We start from the raw sequence: 12,089 nt of genomic DNA, 5'->3' as shown, positions 1-12,089 counted from the left end.
CACACCAACTCCCCTTTGCTACATTTCACCAGACGTGATATTCTGCCAAGTATTTCAGCTTTATTTAAACAGTCAGCCACATCATTGCCAAGCATTTTCATGTTAGGTCAGACTGGGTTCCTGAACTAATCAACGCAGTAGAGCCTCCTTGCAGTCATTCTCTAAGACAGAACGTGTGACAACTAGAACCTTCACTTCCTTCTCTAAGGTCTTTCTTTCCAACCAAAACTGTCCTTTTCCTCCAAGGCATATGAGACATCTAAGTATCACCAGTCGGTAGTTTTAGTTGGTACAGGCAGGATGACTAGAGAATGCTTTGTCCCAATATGCCCATGAACATCTTCAAAACTGCAATGAAGAAAATTCAGCTTTTAAGTGACGATCCCACTAAACATAAGATGTAGAAGACATTGGTTTCATTCCATGACACACCAAAAAAGGGTGGTTAACAACGAGAATTGCTTATGAGTCCTGCCAGTTTGCTGAGGTCGGCAAATGGGTGCTCCCGTTCCTCACTTAACTGGGATTTGCAGACCCCACTTGCCAGCACCCACTGCCCTGAAGTCCCAGCGAGGGCATATGCAAGGCATGGGCTGCAGAGTAACAAAATCATTGTCAGTTCCCCTGAGACACAAAGCATCTTCAGCCTTTATGAAGTATCTCCCCATCATAGCTTTGCGCAGTGGCAGTATCGTAGCCAATGAGGTTTATCCGAGGCGTGATTATTGCTAATTGAAGTATCTCCCCATCATCAACATAAGTGTTTCTCTTCTGCTTTTATCTGATCCCTGTCAAAGCAAAACTGGCACTAGATAAAGTTAATCGACCAAGCAAGACTTTGAGGCTATTGTCATAGAGAAAAGACACCAGAACTTCGTCTGAACTCAAATCCACTGGAACATGGGGCGAGGGGAAGAGTTTTTAAATGTTGTGATGAGTTAGAAAACATGTTAGTGGGGAGGTTACTCAAAGGCCTGTGACCCCTACACTGAGTTACTCCTTAATTGGCACATTTTTTTTTCTAGGATTAGGCCACTGATGTTTGTTACTTAGCCTCCACCTAAGCTGGGCTCCTCCCCTTCCAACAGAGACAAGGAGATAGGGTAGCTGACTTCCTTGAAGACCCCATTGCAAAGGGATGGGTCCAGGTGTCCTTAAGAAAGAACTTCTTGGGTTATAAAACTGCTCAGAGTTTGTTTTTTGTTTTTGTTTGTTTGTTTGTTTGTTTAACATTTACAAGCCAGAGGGGCAGAGAAATAATTTACAAGTGAAGTTTTCTAAACTAAATGCCCTAAGAAAATGTAGTCGGGGCCTGGAGCCAGGAAAAAGCTCCCTAAAATTTAGTCAACCTGAGAGGAATGTAAAGTCCTTCCTGGTCATTCCCAAAGCAGCATTTTCCACAGAACCTTTTTACAATGCTTCAGATGGGAGATACTCAGCTTCCCTGACTTTGTTGACCTAATAGGCAAAGCTGTCAGTGACAGAGAAATGGGACCTGCTAATTTTAATTTATTGTTTGATTACATTCAAATGTAGGTAGCTGCACCTTCTGAGTTGCCCTCAGTACCTAACTGGTGTTCAGTAACATATCAGTGAATTCGCTATCCAAAGTCAACATGAATTGGTGGACTGCTTTCTCTCATGAGGGAAACAGAAACAGTTGTGATTAGAGAGACCGAAATCTTGAATTTTAATTCCAACCCATTTAGTCCCCCATTTTTGAGACTTCATGACCCCATGTCGGCAGTGGCAAACATGGTGAATCTGGCCCTAAAAGGAAGATAATCTTTAAACCAGTATGAGACAAGAATATTCGGCAATAATCATAAAGTAAAAAAAATAACTAATCCTTTGGTTAGTGTGATATAATAATCATTTATGTAAAAAACTGTCAAGTAACTAATAAGTAAATTTTAATGAAATTGAAGTGTCTGCAACAGAAACAACTACTAAATTATACCACCCAGGTAATGTTTTATTTTCTTGATTCACTCTTTAGTTTTAAAATAACGAATAAAGTGAATTTAATGTTACCTATGTTATCTGAATCCAGTTTATGTCTGAACTAAATCTGCACTTGTCCAACAGAAAATAGTTTCCTTATTTTAAGTTTTTTTGAAAATTTAATTTACATTCAATTAACTTTCAATTTAATGTTTCCTTGTTTTAAATTTTATATATAATGTCACATACAATGTCAGAATTGCAGAAACTGAATGTCATTTTCCTAATCAATTGCTGTATGTAATCCTATATAATGGCTGTAATAATGTTTATACTGAATCTTGAAATGCAAAAATATACACAGGTTGGAAACACAAAGTGTACTCTGAGTGAGTTCAGGAGATTCTGAACCCTTAGGAATTTACTCTCAAAATGAACAGATGTAGTTGATTCTGCATGTGTGTGAGAGAGATATTAGAGGGAAAACCTGGAAGACGTTTTTAAATTATCTTCCCCTTAGTGGCACCTGGGTGGCTCAACTGGTTGTGCATCCAACGCTTCGTTCGGGCTCAGGTCATGATCTCAGTGTTGTGAGATCTATCAAGTCCCCTTTTGGACTCCACGCTGGGTTTGAAGACTGCTTGGGTTTCTCTTTCTCACTGTCCCTCTGCCTCTACCATCCCCAAACCCAAAATTCAAAAAATAAAAATAAATTACCTTCCTCATTTAAGAAAAAAGGAAAAGAAAACTTTTAACGTGTTACTTTCAAGCTTACATCTCTATTATTAAAATTCAAACAGTAATCAGGAAGTTTTAAGACTTTAGATCAACCAAAAAAAAAATTTTGATCAACAAGAGATTTTTTTCAGAAAGGAGTACTGTATCACTAAGCACTTGGTATTGATAAAAGCAGACTTTTAGTCCAGCTTTATCACTGTTTTACGATCTCCAAAGATGACACATGGCTTATGTTTTGCTCCTGGGACAAACCCTGACCATTACCTAGTCCTTGACATGCCATTTAATACAGGTCACAGAATCTCCTTTCTTCCACTCTAACATTTTGATCAAAGACTTATTTCACTTAAACATTTGCATATTTTCCCACTCGGTTATATGGGGATAGAAATACTGTATAACCTGATGTCATATTATAAGCTAATTATACTTTAATTTAAAAAAAAGAAAAAAGAAAGAAAGAAAAGAAAAGAAAAAAGGACTGAGTAGCCTGAACCTTATAAACCCAGGAAACTGAATTAATATTGAGACTGGCATGGGAAGTCCACAGGCATTGCTGAGGCTTTTCTCTGAGACATGGAGACCAGCTGTCTGAGACAATCAGTCTTTACCAAAGTTGACTATGTAAAGGAGTCCTCCCTGAAAATTCTCTTGGTTTAGGAAAAATTATTTCGTGCCCATTGTACCCTCCAACCCTTCTCCCATGTAAGCTGAATTTGGAAATATAATTATACCCATATATCCACTGACCTAGTCAGCTTTCAAAATTACCTCAAAGTTGGGGTTCCTGTGTGGGTCAGTCGGCTGAGCAACAATCTCTTGCTTTCAGCTCAGGTCATGATCTCAGGGTCTTGAGCTCTGCACTCTGCAGGGAATCTGCTGGAGATTCTCTCCCTCTGCCCCTCTCCCTGCTTATTTCTCCCCCTCTCTCTAAAATAATAAATAAAATAAAAATCTTTAAAAACAAAACCAAAAAAACCTCCAAAATAACCTCAAAGTCACAAGAATTTTTTTGGAAGATGGACATATGACTAAGGATAATCCAGTGGGTATAGAATCAGCTTTAACACTCAGGGTTTGGGGTCGGGGCACATTGTCCAACAAACCAGCCTTAAGGTTGGGCTTACGCACCCAACACCCTCAGTGACCACTGGGTAATACCCATGCCTAGGTAGATCACATAAAAAGCTTTTCTTGCTAGCCCACCACCAGCTTCTCCATGCTAACAGCTAGAGCTTCCCATCAGAGCAGATATGAACCCTTCCTTTTTTCACTACTGTAAAAGAAAAATTGTATCAGAATTGAGCAGACAAGGAAGAATTTATTCAAGACTTTTTATAAATAAATTGAAGCAATTATTGCAATAGGAGACAGAGACTGAATTAATCCATCTTGTTGGTTAATTGATACTTATTGAGGTGGGCTCTTCCATCTCCCAGAGACTGGAAGTTAGGGACCCTGTCTTTCTTGATTACATTTCCAAGAGATGGCTCCCAGACCCTGGAGAAAGACATTCCTATGATGAGGAACAGACAAGAATTTGAAAGATTTACATGCCAATAAGGCAAAGAATGAATTTGCAATTGCATGTTTCTAAACAAATCACTCTAAGAGAAGGGAGGGGGAGAAGCAGTCAGAAAGAGACTTGCCCAGTTTAGTCAAGCTGAGGATAGCCTTAAAGTCATCTTGGTCTCTGTCAAGCTTTCTCACCACCCTGCTTGCCTTGCTTTCCTACCAAGTGCCAAGTGATGTTGCCTAACTCCCTTCCAATACCAAACCAGAACCTCTGTCCGTCCAAGTTTGTGAAGGTTGCAGTTCCCCCCAAAAGTATTCATCCTATCTTACACTTAGAATCTGAATTTGAATTCGAAGTTAATTCCACGCCTTGAAGGTGACCAAGACTACCATTTTGTGGCTAATATTGTCAGCACAGTGAATAAGAATTGATTGTGATTTCTTCCTCTTTGCAAAGTAAACTGCAGTGTTGTCTTCCCTTATCTTCATCTAGCAAGTTTTTAAAGATTTACCCTCCCTAATTAAAGAGCAAAGTACTATCTAGAGCTGTAAGCCTTGTCAGGGTGTCCAAGAGTCACAGCCTTTGTTTTCTCCCCTAAAGCAGTTTATTCACATTCAAGCTCCGCCTTTCTCCCCACCCTCTCCCCACTCATTAGCAGAGAGTGCACATGGCTGGCTGTCCTGACTCAGCCTGTGGAAGTATCTCAACTGTGCTTTCTTTCCTGACTTCCTGCCCTTCTTCCCTCAAGGCATTTTTAAATAAGTATTGTCTCCCATTCTGAGACAGTAAAAGAACCACATTTCAGAAACAATTTGAATTCCAATAATCAGTGTTTCATTAGGAAACTTTAGAATAGTAAGACTCTCTCAAAAAAATTATATTTTTAGAGATCTCCTTGCCGATTCACAAATCAGTATCGATTTCACTCTTCTGTAATCTCTAAATGCTTTCCGAATTCTACAAAGTATAATTTCCATGGCCTTGTTAAAGATTGTTAATGAATGGGGAACTGGGAGGAAATGAAAACTTTCTAGTTTTTGTAAGTGACAAAGCAGGACTAAATACAGCATGTATACATCAATGTTTCTCAAACTTTAATGAGAACACCCAGAGTTCTTGTCAGAATGCAAATTCTGATTCAGTAGATCTGGACTGAGGTCTGAGATTAAAAAACATTCTTAGAGATGTTCATGCTCCTGGTTCCCCCTGAATAGTATCCGTATACCTCAGTTTATAATACTCAGATTTTATATATAGCTTATGGCAAGAAAATGTGTATATATATATATATATATATATATATATATATAATAGAATAAAATAGAGTAAAATACGTAAAACAAGACTGAAAACATACCAAATATTAAGAGATTTGGGGGAAGGGTGAATTTTCTTTTACTCCCAATTGTCTTTCTTCCTAGCAAAATATTTCCTCAAACTTTTCTGCAGTGAATACAACTTTTTCTTTAAACAGGAAGATTAGTCCTTCTCTTTTTTCACATGCAAAAAAGCACATTAGATATTAACAAGAATAAGAACAGCAAATCAAATGTATGAATCTCAAAGGCCTTGGAGGTTGTGGACAAAGGTCTTCAGAGAGGTCAACACTTGCCTAATGGCAGTTGTGTGATATTTACCTTATGGTCCCTTGAGTGGCCACATGGCTTCTGGAAGTCCTTGCTATGATTCGTCCACCTAAGGCAGTTTTAGATGATCACATATTTCCACAAAGCAGAGGTAAGACCAAAGAGCAAAGACCCAGACATTCTCAGAGGTTTATTCATATTGGGAACACTCAGATATCACTTTGGATTCACTCTCAGGACACTATGAAGGGGAAAGAATCCTCAGTTCCTTTCACAACCAGGTTCTCCTTGGATCAGGAAAACCTGTGAAGCAAATTCAACAGGGCTTCAACTTATTACTTCCTACCAGGGAGACATCAGTTTGAAGGAAATCTGTTAAGTGCATTACAGGCAGTTAACAAGGAGGTTGGGGAGTGTTTTAAAAATAACTTTCAGGGACACCTGGTTGGCCTAGTCCTTTAAGCGTCTGCCTCCAGCTCAGGCCATGATCCCAAGGTCCAGAGCCTGAGTCCCACATCCCCACATCCTGCTCCTTGCTCAGTGGGGAAGCTACTTCTCCCACTGCCTGCTGCTCCCCCTGCTTGTGTATGCTCTCTCTGACAAATAAATAAGTAAAACCTTTAATAAATAATAATAAAAATGATTTTTACTTGAGATAAAATTAACCTAAATATATTTGGACTAAAAGAGTTAGGATGGGTGGCGCCTGGGCGGCTCAATGGGTTAAAGCTTCTGCCTTCAGCTCAGGTCATGATCTCAGGGTCCTGGGATCGAGCCCCAAATCGGGCTCTCTGCTCACCGGGGAGCCTGCTTTCTCCTCTCTCTCTGCCTGCCTGCCTCTCTGCCTACTTGTGATCTCTGTCTGTCAAATAAATAAATAAATAAATAAATCTTAAAATAAATAAATAAATAAATAAATAAAAGAGTTAAGATGGAAAAAAAAAAGAGTTAAGCTGATCTGACAAATACATTTTTGGCAGAAAGGAGATAAAATGAAAACTCTGTGTATTCTGTTTTTCTGAGACAACAGGGCATCAGATTTAAAATCCCAGAAGGAGAACAAACCTGACACCTAAGGAAAGTATTTAAAACTCCTACTGCCCACAGGGAGCTAAGCAGACTTGAAATCTCCTCAAAGACCCTGTCAAACAATGTATACCTTAGGCCTTTGAATCACAGGATAAATATCACAAGACATGGAGGTCATTGTTAAAAGATTTAAGGATGTATTTACTGATCCATTAAATGTTGGGAAAAGCTAGAGAGAAGTTTTTTCTTTTAGGAATCCAGAAAAGAGTCAATAAAAATCACCAGTTTGGGTTGTACAGAATTTCTTCTGTTGTATGCCTTTGGCTGTTTTTTTTTTTTAATTAAATAAAAGACTAAAGCCTACTTGGGATGAAAGTGAATAAACAATTACAACACAGAACTAGTAACAGCTAACTTTGAGCATTCATTATATGTGAAGTATTATTTTAAATATTTTTCATTTACCATAATCCTAGGAAAAAAACCTTATGAGGTTAATACTATATATTACCCCTACTTAATGAATAAGGACACAGAGGCACACAGAGATTAAGCACTTGCCCAAAGTCACAGTAAGAAGTGGGACAGTTTTGAACCCAAGAAGCAGAACTTCAGGTTTGGCCTCCAGAAAGTAGGCAACCAATGATGTTTGGGTCCCTGTTAAGGAGGCTTTTCTTACTGACTGCATATTCAATGCTCAGTCACCTGGGGGCATATAATGACTCACAACCAAATTTATCAAGTCAGGCCTGAAAACTGTCTGCCAAGAAGTTTAACCTCACACAAGGGCCAGGCAAAAGTTGTTGGAGGAAAAGATAATTCACTTTATGGGGCCTATATTATCTTTTCTACAACCAAGTAGAAAAGCACCTCATTTGAACACAAATGAGGTCAGGTGCTGCATTCCTCCCTCAAGTGTGGGTCTCATAGTCCTAAGAACTGCTGTGGTGATCCTCCAGTCAAAAGTTCTGGTGGGACTCATGAGCATTAAGGCATTTCTAGCACTTCCCATCAACATGAGTCAGAAAACCCAGGATGCCCCTGTCTTCTTTTGACTCCTTACAGGTAATTTACCCTGAAGGCCATTCTCAAACCTTTAAAAGGGAGGAGATCATATTCTTAGCTACTTAGTAAGCCTATGCAATTACTACGTTGTGACTTAACTAAGCCACATGACCTCAACACCGAGGTTGGCTCACTGTAAAACAGGGATATATATTGGGGGGCATTTCAAAACTGAAAGTAAAGAGCACAGAGTGAGGAGTGAGGTAGGGGGTACAGCTCAACAGTTGACTCTTCAAAAGCCAGCGTCCCACTTATTTTGTTAGTTCTTGCAGTAACCAAATACTCCTTCAGCCTGCTCAAGTCAGGAGTTCATCTCTAGAGGGAATGCTTACTCCTCACAGATCTCCAAACCTGACCACAGTACTACAGAGGTAACAAAAATGGTGTTTAATAAAAAAGAGGAACAAATAAAGACATTTCAGTAGCACCAGAAGAGACTTTTTTTCCCCAACAGCATCAAGAGGGATGTATTTTCAATCCAGCTTTGAATACAAATGTTATTAATAAGAAACAATGGACAGGAATAAGATATACAATTATTTTAGGGCAAACTATACATCATCTACCTTTAGATAAGACTTATCTGCCAAATTTAAAATAGTAAAAATATATAAAAACCAGATAAAAATCATTTTTACTCGACTGGATACTTTGGGGGTAGTAAAGCCCCTTTAAATGGCACTTAACGTTCAAAGTTGGGTCTTCCGTTCTCTTCCTCTTCTTTTCCTAGTTTTCTTTCCCCTAACATTTAATGAAAAAAAAAAAAAAAAGAAAAAAATGTGCACATCAGAAAAAAGTTTAAAAAAGGAAAGATTTTGTTTATATACTGCTTTATTTTGATTTTCCCATTCCTTTTTACTTTCTTTTTCAGCTTTAAAACAAGCCTCTCTCCCCATCTCCTCCCACTCTCTCTGCAGAGAGCGGACCTCAACCCTCACTTCTGATTTAGGTCCGAAAGAGCGGGGAGGCAGGGAAAGAGATCAATGCATCTGTATTGCAAAGTGAGAATTAACCATAAATAGATTTTCGTATTTCAACAGGCCCACATTTTACCAATTTGAAAATACCTTTCCTTCCCCTCTTCCAATGACTTAGGTCCCCAGACTGTCACAGTATTTAAGACACAAAGGAGGTACTATGTTGCTCACAGTTCTTCATTCTGTCTGGGGTGTCCCCTGCCTCCCAGCGGCGCTGACCAGCCTCTTAAAACGTCCTCGCTGTCGGCTAATTACAGGCTGGCGTTCCCGGAAGAGCATCCGCTTAGGGATTCGCGCTCATCCACCATCCCGCAGCATTCCTCAGGCTCCTCTTTCCTGTTTTATATCCTCTGGCAATCCAGTCCCTGGGGACCGCGAGGTGATCTCCTCGCAGGTGGACTCCGGACGTCTCTCCCCATGCGGGAGAGCCCGGGGTTCCCCCGCAGTCCTGGCGCCCACAGCAGGGCGCTTCACTCCCTGTTGGTGCGAAAAGTGATCGCGCTCATGGAGTGCTCCTCGGTCCGTGCGGTCATCTGCCCCTTCCTCCATGCGGTCCACAGGACTTCTTCTGTCGCCTGATAGTCCACAATCCGCACGAGCACCGACCTGGGTGGGGCTGCAGGGTCCCGCGGCAGAGCTCTGAAGGGAGCGTCTACACGGCTGCCCAAAACTCGCTTTTCTCGCGGAAAAAGAGACCGGCCGTCGGGTTCCCAGTCGTCTGCGGCCGCCGGGAAAAGATCGTCCCCACCGGCCACTTCTTCCCGCGCAAGGTCCCGTTGAGTCCCCAGCCACCTCTCTGGGTGCAGAAGGAAGAGCACTTTCTCTCTGACCCAGGGCTCACAGTCCAGGTTCTCAGCCGCCGGGCGGTTCTCCAGAGACCCGCCTGGGCTTCCACTCGCCCTCGCCTCCGCTGCCGCCCCCGACACCGCGGGATTCCGGCCACCGGGAGCCAGGGCCGCCCCGCGCCCCAGCTTGCGCGAAGAGGACCCGGCACGCCCCATGATGCCCCGAGCGTCCGCGAGATTAGCAGCCCCGCGGGGCACCGAGGTCCCCAGCCGGACAGGAGGCTCATTCATTCGTAGATCCTTTAGGCGGGTCACGGAGCAAACTCCAGCTGAGCTCAGCAGACCCGGGACAGGTAGGGATTTTTTTTTTTTTTTTTAAGGCCCGCCACGCCCGCGCCGTGCAGACCCCGCCTCCTGCACCGCCCAGTACAGTCCGCCCAGGCCTTGTTCGCTTTGCAAAGACAAAGGAGCCTGACCTCCCCTCAGTCGCTCCTCCTTTTCCTTCCCACCCTCGCCCGCAGCTCTGCTGCTGTGGTATGGCTCTTCTGTGCCCTCTTGGCGCCTTAGCTCTGGTTTAGTTTCCACCGTCTGTTCTCGGGCCAGAGGCGCAGAAGACACCCTCGCACAGCGCCCCCTGAAATGCCCGGGACTCCGTGCGCTTTTCCTTTCCCAGGACGCGCCTCCCAGGTGGAGGAACAAGGAAGTGTTCTGGTTTTGTTTTATTATCTGGTTTAATCAAATTCTTGCAAAAAAGATTTCATGTCCGGTCCAAATCCATCCCCACCATGCAGCCAAGATTAGCGAGTGTAGATCTAGGGAGCCGACTTTGAGAAAATGGCTTTTGGTTGAATTGTTCTTTCTTCGGGATCCAGGGTCTGTAGGACATTGGTCGCTCCTGTCTTCATATGGTTTATAATCAATGTTTACTCCAGGAAGGGATTTAGTGCTTTGGATCAAACGGAAACAAACAAACAAAAAAAAAATCGCTAAATGAACGTCTCCAGGATTTAAAATTCTGACGTTATTTATTTATTTTTTAAGACTTTATTTGACAGATCACAAGTAGGCAGAGCAGCAGACCAGGAATGGGGGAGAGGGGAGCAGGCTTCCTGCTGAGCAGAGAGTCTGATGAGGGGCTGGATCCCAGGACCCTGAGATCATGACCTGAACCAGAAACAGATGCTTAACCCACTGAGCCACCTAGGCGCCCCTACATCATTTTTTTTTTTTAAGTACCCCTTCACTCCTCATCTCTCTTTCTCTTTAACCCTAAAAAAAGTATGTCTCTCAAATTCTGGAAAAAAATAAAAAGTGTATATCTCTGGGCAGACTTTTGGAATCTGTTCATTGGCGAGCACACTGACACACTGACACTTTGGCTAGGGTTAATGGGGATAACAAGCTAATGGAAAAAAAGGGAGCTTCGTTTGGGATTGCGGGTTCCATCCTTAGTAACAGGTGTTTGTTTTACTAGAAAACGCTCACTATTTTCATATCTACTTTAGAAAAATGACTGCTATGGTGGATATTTCTACCCCTATATGAAAGACCAAGGAGTATGGGGAGATATTTGGGTAAGAGAGGACCTTCTGATGTTTGCCAAGTCATATGTATGTAGGTACATACATACATACATACATACATACAAAAGTGTTGAAGGAGTGAGAAAATCTAGGTCAGATCTGGCTGACCTTGGGCTGCGTATTGCCAAGTGACAAAATTTTTAAGTGTTTTAGATCTGAATTGTTCTAAGCACTCTATATATTTAAATTCATTTATTCTTCACAACAAACTAAGCAAGTAGTACTATTACTATAATCTCCTTGAGATTTTGAGGAACAGGGAGGCTAAGTATTTGTCCAAGGTCAAGCACCAATAAACAATGGAGTCAGGATTCTAGCATGCTTAAATGCTTCCTCCTGTTTCCAGTGGGTCCCACTTTAACCCTATGACTTCATGTTTTTTTCTGTTCCTTTACTCAACCAGTAATTACTGAATGTGTGATAAATGTCAACAAATATTCTAGATGTTGGAGACTTCTGGGATTATGGGACAAATATGGGACAAAAACTCTTGAAGTTTACATTCTTCAAACTCTTGTCCAAAAGTAGGATATAATACCTTAACTTTAGTGTATACAAATATCCCCTGAGGATGAATGCCTTACTCTGCTCTGAAAGAGCCTGTTCTTGTAGAGCGGGGGTAGCAGTCAGTATGGATTTTGAGCAAGCCTCCCAGTTATTCTGAGGCTAGTTCTCCATGAACAGCATTTGGAGAAACATCACTAAAAATCTACATAGATAAACTCTAAGCATTTTTTTTTTTCTGCTTTCAAGTGACAATAACACTGCATTTTCCTTCCTTGCAGAAATTTTGATAGAATTTCAATGGAGGTATATTTATTTTGAGGGAAATGTAATGTAAACCACAAAATTTATTACTTTTTTTT

General features: G+C 41.5%; 1 protein-coding gene and 1 pseudogene across 1 annotated transcript; one reads left to right on the top strand and one right to left on the bottom strand.

The window, feature by feature from the left end:
* The first annotated feature begins 671 nt into the window (after nt 1-671).
* Nucleotides 672-800, top strand: LOC116589507 (annotated as a pseudogene).
* An 8,086-nt stretch (nt 801-8,886) lies between these two features.
* LOC116588731 (uncharacterized protein C6orf141-like) lies at nt 8,887-10,281 on the bottom strand. Its single transcript, XM_032340221.1, has one exon. It carries the CDS (start codon nt 9,929-9,931, stop codon nt 9,326-9,328), a length of 606 nt encoding a protein of 201 aa, XP_032196112.1. The 5' UTR covers nt 9,932-10,281; the 3' UTR covers nt 8,887-9,325.
* Between the last annotated feature and the right edge of the window lie 1,808 nt (nt 10,282-12,089).

The sequence above is a fragment of the Mustela erminea genome, chromosome 4 (assembly GCF_009829155.1).
Source record: "Mustela erminea isolate mMusErm1 chromosome 4, mMusErm1.Pri, whole genome shotgun sequence".
Lineage (NCBI taxonomy): Eukaryota > Metazoa > Chordata > Mammalia > Carnivora > Mustelidae > Mustela > Mustela erminea.
This window is presented reverse-complemented; position numbering and strand designations above follow the sequence as displayed.

Bases quoted from the DNA above. Each gene is read 5' to 3' on its own strand.
- LOC116588731 (XM_032340221.1), bottom strand. From the start codon at position 9,931: ATGAATGAGCCTCCTGTCCGGCTGGGGACCTCGGTGCCCCGCGGGGCT.